This window comes from Symphodus melops, assembly GCF_947650265.1.
Source record: "Symphodus melops genome assembly, chromosome: 3".
In the NCBI taxonomy this organism is placed as follows: Eukaryota; Metazoa; Chordata; class Actinopteri; order Labriformes; family Labridae; genus Symphodus; species Symphodus melops.
Window position 1 is genome coordinate 10614640 of NC_136693.1, and position 17208 is coordinate 10631847.

General features: G+C 42.2%; 1 protein-coding gene across 1 annotated transcript in view; it reads left to right on the plus strand.

Annotated features, from left to right (window-relative positions):
* The first annotated feature begins 828 nt into the window (after positions 1-828).
* cmtm4 (CKLF-like MARVEL transmembrane domain containing 4) overlaps positions 829-17208 on the plus strand; it is a 16440-nt gene continuing 60 nt past the window's right edge. Inside the window, exons 1-4 of the mRNA XM_079339175.1 lie at positions 829-1746; positions 7384-7560; positions 14575-14673; positions 14989-17208. The exon at positions 14989-17208 is cut by the window's right edge and continues 60 nt beyond it. Coding sequence (XP_079195301.1) covers positions 1561-1746; positions 7384-7560; positions 14575-14673; positions 14989-15153 — 627 coding nt within the window. The 5' untranslated portion in view covers positions 829-1560 and the 3' untranslated portion in view covers positions 15154-17208. The remainder of the gene's footprint in view (positions 1747-7383; positions 7561-14574; positions 14674-14988) is intronic.

A 17208-nucleotide genomic window follows, 5' to 3' on the forward strand; every position in this document is an offset into this window, starting at 1 on the left:
ATTTAAAGTTAGTGAAATTGAATGACTAAATATTTAAATTATGAAAATGTATGGAGATACAAAAAGCATGATGGGTGGTAATTTAATTGTAATTTGTAACCAGATTCTCAGAAGTACAAGTCTTTACCAATTACTTTTCCAATTGTGAACCTGTTTTGTCTTTGCATGATTTTCTTTTTTTTCTCCACATTTTGAAGCCACACTATCATGCCTACATTTTGTAGGCTGGAACATTGCTATGGAAAGCATATTGCTATGTCGATTCTGCATATTTGGGTCACTTACAGATGTCTTTGTTATTAACAGCCAAACAGTGCCTTTGTTCCTAAAATGTTTCTAAGCGTTTAGGCTACTTCCACCTATCAGACGCCTTTTCACCTCCAGCCAGCCCCGTGCCATCACCAAGGCAACCTTTTAATCCCACTAAATACCACGAGAGGGCAGTAAGTGGTTTATTTTGTAGAAAATTAGGCTTCATATAAAATATATAATTGAATTTGGCATTAAATCTAATAAAAATCCACTTTGTTTCTCTGTTCAGCTTAAAAAAGCCGTATGTTGCCTTTTATTTCAAGTACTTGTCCAGACTTATTTAAACAAACTAATAAAAGGACAATCCAATAAAATAGCTCCGTTATTGTATTGATATTTCGCGTTTTAGGGCTAATATAAATGAGTTTCAAAGTCATGTGTAACCCAGGACAATTAAATATATTTAAAACTTCTAAGAAATGCAACCACACAGCAATTTTCTGTAAAAAAAAGAAAAAAGAAAAGAAAGAGTAGTGTGGAGCTCAACAATGAGATAAGACCAGTCAAAGAGAAAAGAGGCGACAACTGCTGCAAAGCTCTTGCTGCTGTCGGCGTGGTTCCGGCTGGATTCGTTTTGCAAGCTGTTTGGGAATAAAACGGGCGCAGATCCTGCACAAGAATGTGCAGTTTTTTAGAGGGGCGGAGACAAGCTTGCTTTGCATCCACAGCGAGGAAAGCTGCTGCCTCACTGTAAGCTGCTGCAGTAGAGAATAGCACAAGTTCACAATAGGTAACAAAACGGTTTTCTCTCGGTACCTCAGGAATAATGTGTGGATGTTTTGTTGGTGGCGGAGGCGAGCCCCGCTGCCCAGTAGGCATTTTTCTTTATCGGTGCCGCTGAACTAACCAGAATCGTCCATGGTGAAGTGACACTGGGAATCGAACAAGTGACCCGCCTTACAGAGTTTTAAGTGCGGCTTTTTCCCAGCGAGAAGCAGCATTAAAACCAAGAGGAAGCATTACATGTTTTTTGTTTGTTTTTTGACGGAAAGCTGCCTCTGAGCCTTTCTGCGCGTAATGTTAAAGAGCTCCCACCACGGCTGTTTCCCCGTGGGGTGGCTCTGGAAAGTGGACTGTCTGCTTGGTTTTCTCCATCCACTTTGAGTCTGCATGGAACAAAGTGTGCTTTATGAAACATAACCTGGACCCAGGCGGGTTGTCAGCGGTGCTCTTTGTTTGGTAACGGTTTTTTAAAAAAATTATCATTATTATTTTTAAACCAAGAGTTCAGCAGCGTAAATCATCACCATGAGGAGCACCGATGAGCCGGAGGGCTTTGACGGCGAGGCCTCCAACACTTCCATGATCTCCGGGGCCAGCAGTCCCTACCAGCCCACCACAGAGCCCGTCCACGCGAGGAACGTTCTGGGAGGAATTAGGTGCGACGTGGAGTACCTCAAGTCCTACTTTGGGATTTTAAAGGTGGTTGAAGTGGTAAGTTTGAGTAACAACACACCATCAAAGATGTAGGCTACAGCGTAAAGTGCGTAAAACTAACGATATGGCACACCGTTTACTCATCAGTAACAGTGAAAACTGGACATATGGACGAAATAGTTTCGATTCTAGGCTATAGTGTAAGTCAGTTCTTATAAGTATTACCATGTCCCAGAGGTGTTACACAGGCATAATACAGGTTCCAGTTTACTCTGCCCCACATCCCTAATAGTGGTCAGTCAGGTTCAGTTAGATTGTCATGGATTGTTTGAAGTTCCAGGGTGAAGTTGCTTTTCCTTCCTGTCTTAGACAGACGCATATTTTGAAACATCTCTAAATACAATCTATGTTTGCCACAACACCATACTACAGTATTAAATTATTGATGTTGGTGTAATCCAATTCCTGTAGTGATAAACAATGTTCTCCCTTTTATATTAAGGTGGATTTGTTTTGAAGGACTTGATCGCTTTGCATGTGTTTGTCCTGTTTACGCACCTGGTTGTACCTGTGTCTTTAATATGCTCATTAATGACTTCTTGAGAAAGCTGGTTCTTCCTCTGCTAGTAGTCCATGAAAAAAGCTTTCCTATCAAACTAATGCACTTAAACCAGATGTCTGAGCTGAGACACAGGCATCAACACAGTGAAACGAGGGCTCCCAAAGCGCTGACAATCCACCAGAGGAGGAAATATCTATCGAGCCAGAGCAATTTCTCTTCTTCTGTTGCCAAGAAATGCAGACACAGGCCTGCACACTCACACGCCAATGAAGTTAGTTTGTCCGCAGCAGATCAAACCATGGAGTTGTGGGGTGTAGAAATGATATCTGGCAATGTTTGTAAATGGTAAAAGCAACCTTAAAGTGACAAACAATGTCAGAAAACACCGCATGGTTCTAGCGTCTCTACATCACGTTATAACTCAAGTAAAAAGGGAGGGTTCGAGAACTGTTTTGTGGGTGTCTTGAGTGTCCCAGTGGTCTCACAGAGAGCACAGTCAGCCTGTGCGGTTGCACACACCTGTGATGTTTACCTCAGTGAACGTGGGAAGCCAGGCACCAGACTCCATCTGTCATCAGCGTGGGAGAGATATTAACCATTTACACAGCTCATGTAAACTTTTCTTCTGCTTCTCGTCTTCTCTTTTTATTGACATGAATGAGTTGTTCAGGCCAGACTCTCCAGTCTAAACGAATCATATCACCTTCATGGATAAGGACAGGGTCATTGAAAGTCATCCAAGTTCTCAGAGGAGGCCTACAAGGCTCGCTGCCAAACATTAATAGCACCACTGGCTCACACTTTCACCGCTCTGTCCCTAATTTGTTAACTCTTTACGAGCTTAGGCTGAGTGATGATCTTCTCCAAATGATCCATGATTATGCTAACTGTGCAAGTGCCTAATGTGACATAGCATCCGCTTTATCTTCTTTTACAATGAGGTGGTCGGCCTGTTATATGTGTATGAGACTATTCGACTGAGACAGTGATCATGTGTTGTTTACCATCATCTTTGCACAGGGATCATTGATACAGGGTAATGATGAGCATCCATACAGAATAGACGGGTAGAGTGCAGTGCTGCATTGTAACCACCCCCCCCCCCCCCCCCCCCCTCCCAGAAATGTCTTACTTCCATATGACTTTGCCAAGGAAATGTTTATCGTATTAGCTCCACACCCACCCAGGCCTTGTTTGCATTTAAGTAGTGGTTACAAACAGCACTCAGACATTTTGGACTGACCCACGTTTACTGTGAAACGCTGCATCCCTCTGCACAGACACAGGGTGCTAAGTGCTCATAGACCTCTGTAGCAGCTTCACACTTCAAACAGGAGCACTAACATATATGCACAGGGATCTAATTAACCTTGAGCCAGTCCTCAAATGAATGGACACAGAGGCCTACTGATCACAAACAGCCACCAGTTGGGGTGTAACCTGAGCGAGGTGTGTCCATCATGACACAGACAGGTTTGTCTTTGTCTCTTTGCTGTCACAGGCTCAACAAAGTCCAGCTGATGTGCAACGAGTGACCTGCTAAAATGACTGCAATTGGAAACCTTGTAGGGGCCTTACAGTGTGCCAATCAAACTCTTTTTGTTTCTACACATGACTTCTGCCCAACGGTCCAGTCCTGACGATGAGGATTACAAGTTATGATTTTAACAAGCTGATACTAAATATTGTTTGAAGGTGCGTCTTTCAGTTTGTGAATGTGACTTAATGAAGTTACCAGATGCTACAAAATGTCAGAGAGCATTTCCTGCCGTGTGCTCCATTTTTCTCTCCTGGTTGAAACATTACCTATTCACAGCTCGTAGGGAGAAATGAAGGCAACAAGAACTTTGTACATGTAAGAGGATGTGTGAAGACATTCTTGCCTTTGCCTTTTACACCTTGCCTCTTAGTTGAAATGTAACAGATGTCAGGTGACATTTTCAATTCAGCACTTCGTGTGTGTGTGTGTGTGTGGGCGGGCTCAGCTTATAATGCTGCATCGTCCTGTAGCCACCAGGCCCCTTTTCTTCATTAGTTTCCTCTCAACAACAGATGGTATATAAGAAGGGGATTCGAGTACAAGAGGTCTTTAAAGGCGACTAATAAAGTGCATAATCCAAAATATAAGAATGTGTGTGCATGCACGCAGGAGAATAGAGAGGAAACCAGGCAATCTGCATGATTGTGTACTTACACACACACACACCATGAGGGGTGAAGCTATGAGACTTAAAATCATTACTGACATGATTATCCAGTACGGTGCTTTGTGATCCTCCCGTCTGCCTCCTCCTCCCCCCCGTGGTTGCCTGACACCTGCTACACAGGGAATTGGGAAAAGCAATATGCTTTCTACTAGAGACATGACATCATCCCACAGCCTGAGGAGCCCTCCACTCTTTGGGTGTAACCTCTTTGGTGGAGTTATAGTAACAGATGTGGGTTTACTTTTTGGTTGTCCTTGTTTTGGTGTGTCGCTGGCGGTAAATTATGCATGCATCAATATTTGTGGCTCTTGTATTGTAACCAGGAGTGTGACGTCTCTGTCAAAAATCCGGGGCAAAACAGGACACTGCCCTACCTTATAGTTCACCAGTTGCAGAAAATGACTTCCTGATGTTAAACTGGATTAGTTGGCCAGTTGGCTTTTAAGCTGCTCAGAGGAAGTGTTAACAAGAATGTTTGTGTGTGTTCCCAAAAGCATTGACTATCATAAAGAGTCCCTTTAAGAGGAGTTACAAAATACAATCCAAACACAGATTAAATCGATTTGAGGGAGTTTAGCCAATCATTATTAATATGAATAAATGCTCCTCAGCTAATCTGTTTTATATATCAAACACAGCTGAGCACTGATTTGTACAAAGAGCCTTTGTGCTTCTTGCTAAGTTCCCTCGTTATCTGCCTGAGCTCTAAAACCATTTTTCTTCTATCATGAATTTCTTACATTTATATCAGTCAGAAATATGAGTCACGCAATCCTCCCTCAATCTCCTTTCACTCTCTGCAAAAACAAAATTCTTCAGATAATCGGATCACATCTCTGAATGTATCCCTGCATAATTGCCTTGACTTTGTTGCCCTGATGACACAGAGGAGGGGGGATTTCAAAGAGGGAGGCGTCCTGGTTTAACAAAGATTTTGGGGTCTTAAAGCAGATTTACTGTGAGCCTGATTCCAAATGGTGCTTGCCTGCTTTGTCTGGAATAATGTCTCGTCATTCAATTAAAATCCCATTCCAATAGCCAGGAGTTTTGTATTTGTCCAAAGTAAAATGTTAAAACAAAAATGACTCAACGAAATTCCTCTGAGGCTTTATCAAAACTTGCCAAGGCGCCCCTGCCTGTGAAAACCACACGCTGCTCTGCTAATGACCTTATGAGGTTGATTGGAAAAATCTATTTCAACAGAGACAAGATCATTACTTTGCAACCGAGTATCTAATCAACACTGCTAATGAAGCAGCGCTTCGGCCATCTGTCCATGGAAAACATGACTGTCCCGTGCAGCTTTTCAGACTGTTTACTCAGAAAGTTTCCTGCACGCCTGTGTTTTGACTAAGTTGGTGATCTCAACAGAAAGTGGTAAACGTATCGGTTATGATTTTGAGAGAGAGAGAGTCACGTGTCAATCACAAAAACTGCTCTCCCTCTCTATCTTACCACACAGATCGTATCTACACACATCGCACCTTTTCTTTCACTTCTACACATGTGAAGCACTTTGTGAGGTTGTGTTTCTAAAAGTGCTACACTATATACATAACTGGTATTATTACTTTGTTGTTGTCAGTTGTGATTTTTTTTCTTTCTCCATCAGCCATTACACTTTTAATTTACTCTGCATGCAATCTCAGAACTCATCGCTTAAATTTCAAAGTTCAAATCATTTATAAATAGCAGTCAGATGATAGCAGCCTCTTCTGCTCCCCACACAGATTGTTTGCCTGTGTACAACCAAAGCAAGCTGAAATACTTCTGGACAACAATACTCAGACCACAAATGGAAACCCCTCCAATAATTAAACAAACGTTGTCCCTGGCCTACAGATTCTGTAATCAAACCTGTTTATAGAGACTACTCTGTGCAGGATGGCACAAACAACCAAGAAACGTTTTACCCTTAAAGGACTTAGAAAACACAATCTGTTCCACCATAGTTTCTTCACCTATGCAAACGTTTATCTGCTGATGCAAAATATTCCCTCGCAGTTTGCATGATCGCCTGTAAATGCCATGCTTTACAGTAGTGCGATGCAGGATCTCATTTCCTTTTTTGAAGCCCTCTGGAGAGAAAGATAGAGATAAAACACAACCTCTGGTCCAGCAATTAGTACATAATAAGTCAGATACAGATGTGAACACTTACTAAATATGGCCTGAAGGGGGTTTTGTCATTGGGAAAACTTTGCCATGGCATCTCCCAACTCCAACCCATCTTTATACACATTTGTATAAAACACGTTGTTCATCCTGGTAGAGCAAGCAGATCTGGTCTGAACTGGTTTGAATTTGGCTGCCGTAGGTCTTAATGTGTCACAGGGGTATTCTCTTGGTTCTGTTATGTCTCTGGGTCCTGGATCAGTCTGAGCTAATTGGTAGTCTGTGTGTGTTGTTTGTTGGGGTCTGCATGGCACGAGAACCCCTTAATAGCAGGATTCTTCCCATTCTGTGGTTTGTTGATGGATGTTGGCGGGAGTGAAGCATCTTCGCAGGCTGCCAGGAGTGGGACTCTTGAGATGGGCTCATGGCCTCGAGTCTATTCATAGGACAATCACTTCTTCATCTGGAGAGATTGGAATTTACTGTACTTACAAAGACTGACATTAAGATAAACAATAACTGGAGCTTAATGCCTTTAATGTTTGAGAGCAGTGTTACAAATAGACAATATTTCACATTTTGAAATGTATTGGCTTACTTAAAAGTACATATTTTTGATAGACTATTTGAAATTATATGATGGATTTGGGATTTATTTAGATTTCAGTCAAACAAATATAGTGCAAACTTTTTTGAATTTTAATGTGTAACGTTTGTGAATGATTGCTCTGTGATTACACTACAGTATGTTCCACTAAACCTGTCCTAAAGCGTTCTTCCATGTGTCTCTCTCTGATCATTTCCCTTTAGGTCCTTTCACTTATTGGATTCATTTGCATAGAGACCATCATGATGTGTTCTCCGTGTGGAGGGGTCTACTTCTTTGAGTTCGTAAGCTGCAGTGCCTTCGTTGTGACGGGGGTCCTTCTACTGATCTTTAGCCTCAATCTTCACACCAAGGTGCCCCACGTCAACTGGAGCCTCACGGTGGGTACACACGTGCTTTTAACTCTTTACTAGCTAACGAGCTAAATCCTGATAGCAAGTTTAACCTCGTGAGATTGAAAGGTTATAAATATTAGCTTGGATCACTGGACCACTTGTGTACGTATAAGTGCATATAATATGACAGAAAGATGAACTAGTTTTCATGTTTTCTCAAGGAACCTGACTAACACTTGATATCTTTACTATGTTGATTAACAAAGACATTGTTATGTTTGCTTTCAGTTATATAAGCTCAAGTCCAAGTACCATTTCGACATTGTGAGTCTGTTAGCATTTAGCTTCAATCAACTCTTAGCCTTTGTACAGTTGATAACATGACTTTTGACTCGTTTTTCTCACTTTTGCGTCTAATTTCTCACCCAGTACTCATTATAACGGTCACAGATGAATTACATGGTTATATTCATCTGTGACCTTGGTATTGTTTATCAGACCAAATCTTTCCATGGCAACCTCTCAGTCATGAATAGGCCTAGATTTACAGTGGGTACGGAAAGTATTCAAACCCCTTTAAATTTTTGTTTTTTTGCAGCCATTTGCGAAAAAATAAAAAAGTTCATTTTATTTCTCATTAATGTACACTCAGCACCCTACCTTGACAGAAATGTAGAAGTTTTAGCAAATGTATTGAAAAAAAGAAAATCACATGCTCAGAAGTATTCATTACCTTTGCTCAGTATTGAGTAGAAGCACCTTTTGAGCTCGTACGGCCATGAGTCTTCTTGGGAGCGATGCAGCTAGTTTTTCACACCTGGATTTGGGGATCCTCTGCCATTCTTTCTTGCAGATCCTCTCCAGTTCTGTCAGGTTGGCTGGTGAACGTTGGTGGACAGCCATGTTCAGGTCTCTCCAATGATGCAGGCCTAATCAGGGCTCTGGCTGGGACAGTCAAGAATGGTCACAGAGTTGTTCCGAAGCCACTCCTTTTGTTATTTTAGCGGTGTGCTTAGGGTCATTGTCTTGTTGGAAGGTGAACCTTCGGCCCTGTCTGAGATCCTGAGACCTCTTGAAGAGGTTTTCCTCCAGGATATCTCTGTACTTGGCCGTATTCATCTTTCCTTCAATGTCAACCAGCCATCCTGTCCTTGCAGCTGAACCCCCCCCCCCCCCCCTCCCCACCAATAGCATGATGCTGCCACCACCATTTTTCACTGTTGGGATTGTATTGGGCAGATGATGAGCAGCGCCTGGTTTTCTCCACATAATCGCTTAGAATTAACACCAAAAAGTTCAATCTTGGTCTCCCAGAGAATCTTCTTCGTCATAGCCTGGGAGTCCTTCACGTGTTTTTTTGACCAACTCTATGTGGGCTGTCACGTCTTGCACAGAGGAGAGGCTTCCGTCGGGCCACTCTGCCATAAAGCTCCGACTGGTGGAGGGCTGCAGTGATAGTTGACTTTGTGGGACTTTCTCCCATCTCCCCACTGCATCTCTGGAGCTCAGCCACAGTGATCTTTGGGTTCTTCTTTACCTCTCTCACCAAGGCTCTTCTCCCATGATTGCTCAGTTTGGCTGCACGGCCAGGTCTAGGAAGAGTTCTGGTCGTCCCAAACTTCTTCCATTTAAGGATTATGGAGGCCACTGTGATCTTAGGAACCTTGAGTCCTGCAGACGTTCTTTTGTAACCTTGGCCAGATCTGTGCCTCGCCATAATTCTGTCTCTGAGCTCCTTGGGCAGTTCTTTCGACCTCATGATTCTCATTTGCTCTGACATGCACTGTGAACTTTAAGGCGTTATATAGACAGGCGTGTGTCTTTCCTAATTAAGTCCAATCAGTTTGATTAAACACAGCTGGACTCCAATGAAGGAGCAGAACCATCTCAAGGAGGATCAGAAGAAATGGACAGCATGTGAGTTAAAAATGAGTTTCACAGCAAAGGGTCTGAATACTTATGACCATTTGATATTTCAGTTTTTCTTTTTTAATTTTTTAAATATTTTTTTATTTTAGCAAATGGCTGCAATGAAACAAAGAGTGAAACATTTAAAGGCGTCTGAATACTCTCCGTACACACTGTACATTTGAACTTGCACCAAGTTCTGCTGGAAGTAGAAAGTTTTGTATTTATTTTCATGGATGAGGCTGAACACAGGTCCATGAAACTTACTGAGAAACTTGACTGTGCCTGGAACTGTTTGGGAGGGCATGCTGTTTCACTGTTACCACCAGGAAGTGCATGGTCAGCTGTAAGCAAATGAGCTGGTGGGTGTTCTCCTGCAGATGCTAGATGCATTCATACACGCACACACGCACACACACACACACACACACACACACACACACAGTTTAAGCTGCAGCTATGTATCTTTCACTGAGAGGAGAGTGGAAAAACAACCTCAAACTGTATTTCCAGAGGCCACACAGTGTACATATCATAGTAAAGCAGTGCACGTTAAGCCAGAAGACCACTTCCAACCATAGTATCAGGTTCTTTCATGGTATCCTAAGTACAATACTTCTACCTCCAACATGAAGTGAGGGTGTGTGCCTTTGGCTTCTACTTTTGGACACCAAATGAGCCTTTCTTTTGACAATCTGTGAGCAGATCTGAAATCCTCTTGTACGTTTACTCCTGAGACATTCTGTTCCCTTTCTCCTGGGACCAGCTGGCCTTTCAATGTCTTGTTAATTATTTTTTCCACTCAGGTGATTAATAGTGCACAAATACATAACGAGCATGTATTGTTGGGGTGTGTGTGTGTGTGTGCAGGCACTAGTCAAAGTAAGTTTGGCTGTGGGCTACCATAAGACTCACAGAGGAGGTTTTTCTGTGCAGAACTGAGACTGTGGTGGGCTGAGGTTTGGCTCATTGGTATTGTTGGAAACATACTGTTCGAGCCAAGATATTGAGTGTTTCATATTTTGTAAGAAAAAAATGATACATATTAAAGAGAATATCAAACTCTGTTTATTCCTCTGCTGCTCACTTTGGTAAGAAAGCTGTAGCAACGAAAGACCTGCAGTAAACGCTGCTTTCCAGATTTTGTCTTTGCTCGGACTCGAGGCCCCTCAATGCTTAGTTCACTACATAGTTTACGACTGTACCCCATGCTGTTCATGTCTATCAAGTTCAAAGCTTCGGTCACGTTGATCCTCGGCGAATTTCACCATGAATAAGCATTTCAGAGCGTTAACCAACTGTTAACTCTTCTGCTGCCTGTCTTTGTGTCCAAACTTTCAAACTAAAGCAGCCGGTCCTGCTCTGTGGAGCAAACTGTTTGATAATGCGGTTGAGATTCTCAGAAGGAGGGTTTTTGATCGTACAATTATGTGCTATGTGATCCCATCTCCTCCCAGTCACCCTCACTGATGACTTTGGCAGTGCAGAGGGGGGAAAACACAGGCCCCAACTCTCATCCCCCCCCCCCCTATTCAGTGCTGGAATAAATGCAATCCGGTGAGCGTGTTTGAAACCCTTTTTGTGACTTTTAGCTTTTCAGTTGAACTTCAGGTTTCAGCCTGCATGAATGAGCTTGTTTTTCACAGTTGACTGCAGTTAAAGGCCGTACATTTAGTGCATTGTCTTCTTCATACACATAGCCAAATGGCTGAGGGGGCTATGGGATCAGAGAACAGGGTGACCCTGAGGGCATGCACAGCCAAAGGGGAGGGAGGGAGAGAGAGAGGAAGAGAGAGAGAGAGCAGGATATATGTAGTGTTAGTGGCCTTTCAAATAGAGAGCAACAGTTTGGGTCCCATGCCAAGGGTGGCAAATACATTGTGATTGTTTTTGGTCGGGGCACAGACAGTATCTCATCCAGTTGATGCATGATTGCACTCACTGCTTCACACAGAGGACCAACGTTTTTTGGATAACCAGACTTGGCACACAGTTACACACAAGGCAAGTCATGCAAAGCTAATGTCAGTATCTTTTCAGACTCCGAAATATCTATACTGGCTGAAGTTTAATTTTGTGGGCCTACAATCGTATTTGCTTGTGGTCTTAACACCTTAAAGACAAAACTTCTTGTTTCTCACATTTCATGTGTGGCTTTTACGAAAAGCATTCACTGTCTGCTCTGTACAGACAAAAACACTAACAGGCTTGTATACTGAAGTAAAAGCTAATGTCTGAAGCTAAAGTTTGTTATGGAGTTCCTCTATGATTTCTCATCAGTGCTAAGCTTCAAGGTGGTGTACAGTGTACTCGAGTGTAACTCAAAACCAACAAATGAATTCTACTGAAAACAAAGGTTTATGGTTTCTGGGGCGCTGGTGGCGCTGTGGTTAGTGCACGCGTCTCATTTATGGAGGCTGTAGTCCTCAGCGCGGGCGGCCCGGGTTCAAATCTGACCTGTGGCTCCTTTCCTGCATGTCAGTCCCCACTTTCTCTCTCTGATTTCCATCTCTGTCCACTGTCCTATCGCTCTAAAAAATAAATAAAAAAATAAATCTTAAAAAGGTTTATGGTTACTGTTTGCGGCCATCTTTGTTTCCCAGTCTGACCTCGTGTTGTTCTGCCTTTAATGACCTACATGTCTGTGCTGAATCCGCACACACAGCAGAGGTTTGGGGTTGTTATTAACGGCAGCCATTAATCTCTCATCAGTTCAGACCAAAGACCACTTTGCTCTTGTTTTATTTACTTTTCCTAAGAATGGAATCCAATAAAAGCTTTCTGGGTTTAGACAGCTGAAGAGAACCACCCAAGAAGACAAAAGACACTGAATGCTCTCTGGCTATCTTCATTTGCCTTTAAGGAAGAATCACGTTTAATTCTCGCATGAAGCTGTCTAGCCCTTCGTATCTTGTAATAAGTGTTCTGCTTCATCCTCTTCGTTTTCCATAGTTGCAGTCCAATGAGGATTTCTAGCTTATTTGTTAATAGCACAAGCGAAACACAGGTCTAAATACAAAACATGAAAACACGTGTTTAATCATGTTGAGACCCTTAAACAAAAGCACTCTCTTTTGTGCCTAAACCAACAACAGTCTGGACCAATAATGTCAATCAATCTGTTATTATTTGGCCAATTCACCCGTTTACTGCTGAGGTCGAGGTCGGAGCAGGCCATGCATGAATGAAGCAGGAGGTTGTGGGGGCGACACAGTCTGATGGTGGTGGCTGGGCATCAGGGACGTCGGGTGGCAGTAGTGCCCGATCACCTGGCTCATTCTACTCGAGAGCCCGGCAGATAAATATGATCTAATCTGGAAACAACTCTTTGGAGTAAACTATATACAAAAGTTAAACAAAAAAAATTCAGGTTCATGTTAACAGGAAGAAAAATCATTTCCATGCATTCCTGTTAAAACAAAGCAACAGATAATTTTCTTTTCATAAATCCCTGTGCCTTTAAAAACTCCTAGGTGCTTTCAGCTACTGCACACATACATCGTCATGTTGCAGTAGTATCCAAAAACTGACAGCCCTAAAGATAGATAGATAAGAGGGTCTTTTCTCTATTTGTTGTACTTATTGGAGGTTCTCCCTCATGCCTTTAAGGAGAGGGTGAGGGAAGTTGCTGTTAGTTTGTCGCTATCTGCAGTCTTACTATTCTAAGCCACTACATTTTAAACAATTGTCCCCTAAGGGGTTAAGATTTGTATTTCTTAAAAGAATTGACATTTCAAGCTTAAGAACAAGATTGAAAACTCAGCAAATGCATAGATCTGTAAAGAATCCAAGACTGGGTTCAGTGCTCTGGGTCTCAGCATATAGAGGAGGAGAAAACAATGATTGGAGCCAATAATAGAGCCAGTGGTTTGGTCCAGTCTGCACTTGGTTATTTAAGGTTTTACACAGTGCTGGCCTGGTTAAAGCGTGGAATGTGGGAAAAAAGGAAAGCACAGGAACCGAACTGGCTCTGAGAGCAGTGGAAGCGCTTTTCTGCGCATGGCAGGACACTGAAACATGGATATGCAGAACTTCCTGTTCAACCAGTTGAGTGAGATAGATGGGAGTGAGCAATGTTTGTAGTGTGTCCATCCAAGTGTGTGTAAGTGTTGGTTGGGAGTTGGTGAACTTGTGATTTAGTATGAAGGTTAGGATCACACTACTGGTGTATATTAACTCTGTCTGTTAGTGTGAGGAGTTATGGTTATATCAGTGTGTTACTGATTAAACTGCTGCAGATCAATGGAAAGTTGTTACAGTTTTTAAGGCCTGACTGTGGGTGTGCGCGCGTGTGTGTGTGTGCGCGCGCGCGTGTGTGTGTGTGTGTGTGTGCGTGCCACGTGCGTGCCAGTGCTTGTGACATAGCCATTGTCTGAGCATCGTGTGTCATATGAGAGACCGTTAACACAATCACGCATCTGATCACGAGGGCCAGTCCCAGTCAGGCGGTGAGCCCTTCATTATTAACCCTTCGCTTACTCCTGCAAACACTTTTCTCTGCATGTGTAAATGTAGGGGGGGTGGGGGGGGTGCACTGAGTTATGAGTGTCTGTGTGTAAGATGAGGTGCGAGCTGACTTTTAAGTTTATGTTGGGGGCTTGTTTGCCCTCCTGTTGTTTTTTTGTTGTTGTTTTTTTTGAACTCTCAGTGAAGCACCAGGATGCAGTCTGGCTGAGTAAATGTGAATGAGCACATCTTTCTTTGATCAACATCCTACAACAGCATCCAGGATGTCCTTCCTGGGCCTCGTATCAGTCTTGAAAGGACCACAAATCATTTCGTAGAGTGAGGGAGATTATGTTTGTATCACTGGTAACAGCGTCAATATTGTTCACAAGTCTGTGATAAAGGCTGAATGATTTTCTTCAGAAGGCTTTGCTCTTAAAAGTGGTGATCTGTAGCAGAATAGCAGACCATAGCTACATAAAATTAGCCAATCAAAATCAAGTATTTACACAGCTGTTTAATAAATAGAAATACGTTATGGACAGTTATTGTTTTAGTCCATGTCCTGCAACAAACTCTTCAGTTTCATACTACTCTGAGTCAGTTCCTACCATCATGAATGACAGTAGCTGTTGCTTCAGTGAGGTCAGCTACATACACGTTTGGAGTCTAATGTCATCTTGGATGATTTCCTCTCTTCCACAGGATCTGGTCAACACGGCTGCCAGCACCTTCTTCTTCTTCTTGTCTTCTCTTGTGCTCTCCTGCATCAACCACAACACTGGAGCTGAAATAGCAGCAGTGGTGAGTTATTAACACCATCCGAAGTCATCACTCCGAGAGTTTCCTTTTAGAGCAGATCAAGAAAAAATGAGGACAGGTTAACCTCCTCTATCTGCTACGTGAACAGCAGTCAGATTTTTTACTAATTAAGCCAAATGTTATTCAGATTTCGATGTCTATGTATCTAAATCCGGCTCAATGAAGTCTGCATTGACAGATTTAGAACAAATGCACATTTCAGTAACTGTGTATATGCATTGCTTAGTCCTTTTGTTCTCATTTGAACACTGACATTGTTTTGTTTACCTCCTGTTTCTCTTTTCCTCTCGATTGCAGATCTTTGGCTTCCTGGTGACAGGTGTGTACGGGATAAACACCTTCCTGGCAGTGCGCAGGTGGCGCCTTGGCAACGGCTGTCAGGGTGCAGCGCAGACCAGCGAGTACATACGTGCGCGCACCGCCTCACGTGGGGAGATGGAGGCGAGACCCGAGCTAGCATGAGTGCAGGCAGTTATACAGCCTAAGGGACTAGAACGGCAGCTGACTGACATGGACCCTACTCCACCCTGAGATCCGCTTTTTGTTTTTTTTATTACTCAAGTCTCCAATGGGAGGGCCATCTCAATCGAACCACATGCTTTTATGTTTCATCACGACACCTCATCTTCCTTTCACAGCTACAAATGAGCTGTGTGTGTGGTTTTGATTATCAAGGATCCTGGCTCCAGTGACATGTAAAGACAGTAAAGTGAAGAGCTGGAGTCAGAAATGAAGGTATTCTCTGCGGAAAAAAGCCTTCATCCACATCTATTTCTTAATCTTTGTGAAGGATGACTTCCACAAAAAGCTTGTAAGGCTGACTTCACTCCAGCTATGCACCAACTCCTGATCTGGTGTGGGTGTGGACTTTCTTAAAACACTTTTAGAGTTTCACTGTGAAGGAAGTCAACAGAGACAATATATCAGCTCTTGCACAGCTTTTGCATTATTATTTTTTTTCACGCTGCTTTCTGTGAATCTGTGGTGATCAATGTGATCGTAGATCTAGGAGGCTGCGAAACCAGCAACACAGTACCCTGCAATACAACAGCGGCACTGTGACTTTACTGCATTAGTCAAAAGCTGACATTAGCCTTGTCTTTCTGTGAGCTATGCTTACATTAGGTTTTAAATGTGATGATTATAAATAATGTCATCACAGTTTCTTTCTCCTTTGCAGCTCTATGGTCACCTCTGTGACACCTCCCTGACAGAAAACACAAGCCAGGGTCATAAAAGCTGCAATAAAGACAAGCAGTATATTGTGTATTAATGAACCAAAAAAATAATAATCACTCAATCATTCCTACAATCATAACTTTGAGGTCTGTATGAGGTTAGCACTGTGAGCTACAAGTAAGTCAAATCAGACGACAAGAAGGACATTGGCAGCTTTTTGCCTTTCCACATGTCCAAGGCTTCAGGTAACGCAAGTAATGCAGTTACGTCAATGAGATTAATTTTTAAATAAACATCAGAAATTGACCTCCTTAAAATAAACGTCCTCAGCCTATTCACTGTATCTCAGGTATCGACACGCTCCTTTTGGTCTTTGATCCTTCAAAAAAAACATTTGAAATGAATTCACATGGTGCCTCGACATGAACGCTGTAAAGTTAATGTTTAGCCTTCAAATATTTATGAGACGTTTAGGGATGATCACGGAGATCTGAATGAGGTGTATAATTTAAGTGAAATGTAATAAAAAAAAAAAAAATCATAGTCACATGTCATGGTTGAGACGGATGGAAATGGGGAATACATTTAGTTTCATAACCAGCTTTCCACTCTGTATTTACATCTATTAAAAACATCTGTATATGTATCTTCAGTGTATTGCTACATATCACTCGTTCAATGTGTTATTAAATCTGATGCCATTCCACATTGCAGCTTTTTAAGATTATAAACAAAGAGTGCAAAGCAAAACTTGTCACTCCTTTCATCTTCCACTGTTTGGCCACTTTAACTAGGATTCAATTTGGAAAAATACATCATGTTCTTTTCAGGAAGATATCTCATCTTACCTTTTAAAGGCTAACATTGAGTGTACACTAAAGCTGAAGCTTTGTGTTAAAGTTGATATTTTAGACCTCTTAATAGCATCTTAGGCTTTAGTGAGTTTGTGCAGGGTCTATATCAACTCTATGGCTCCCTCTCCTGGTCTTCATCTGGAACATCTGTGCAGCCAGATTACTACAGTAGTGTGTACGGGTGTTTGTAAAGGAAGGAACAGAAACGTTTATGACTGCACCTTGGAATGAAAATAAAAACTTGATGTCTTCTTTAATCGCCACAGAAGTTTCATCAGACGTGGTTCGCTTGATCAACTTTTTTTTAAGGATTTAAGTAACTTATCACGTGCGACTGCTTTTTCTCCTGCTTTTGTGACTGAAGTAGATTATTGCCTAGACAATCATATTTGTTACTCTGTATGTTACTTACAAAGATAGACTTGTTTATGAGTGATGTCAAAATGTCCACTATAACATTTGTACAGCAAACTTTACAACACAA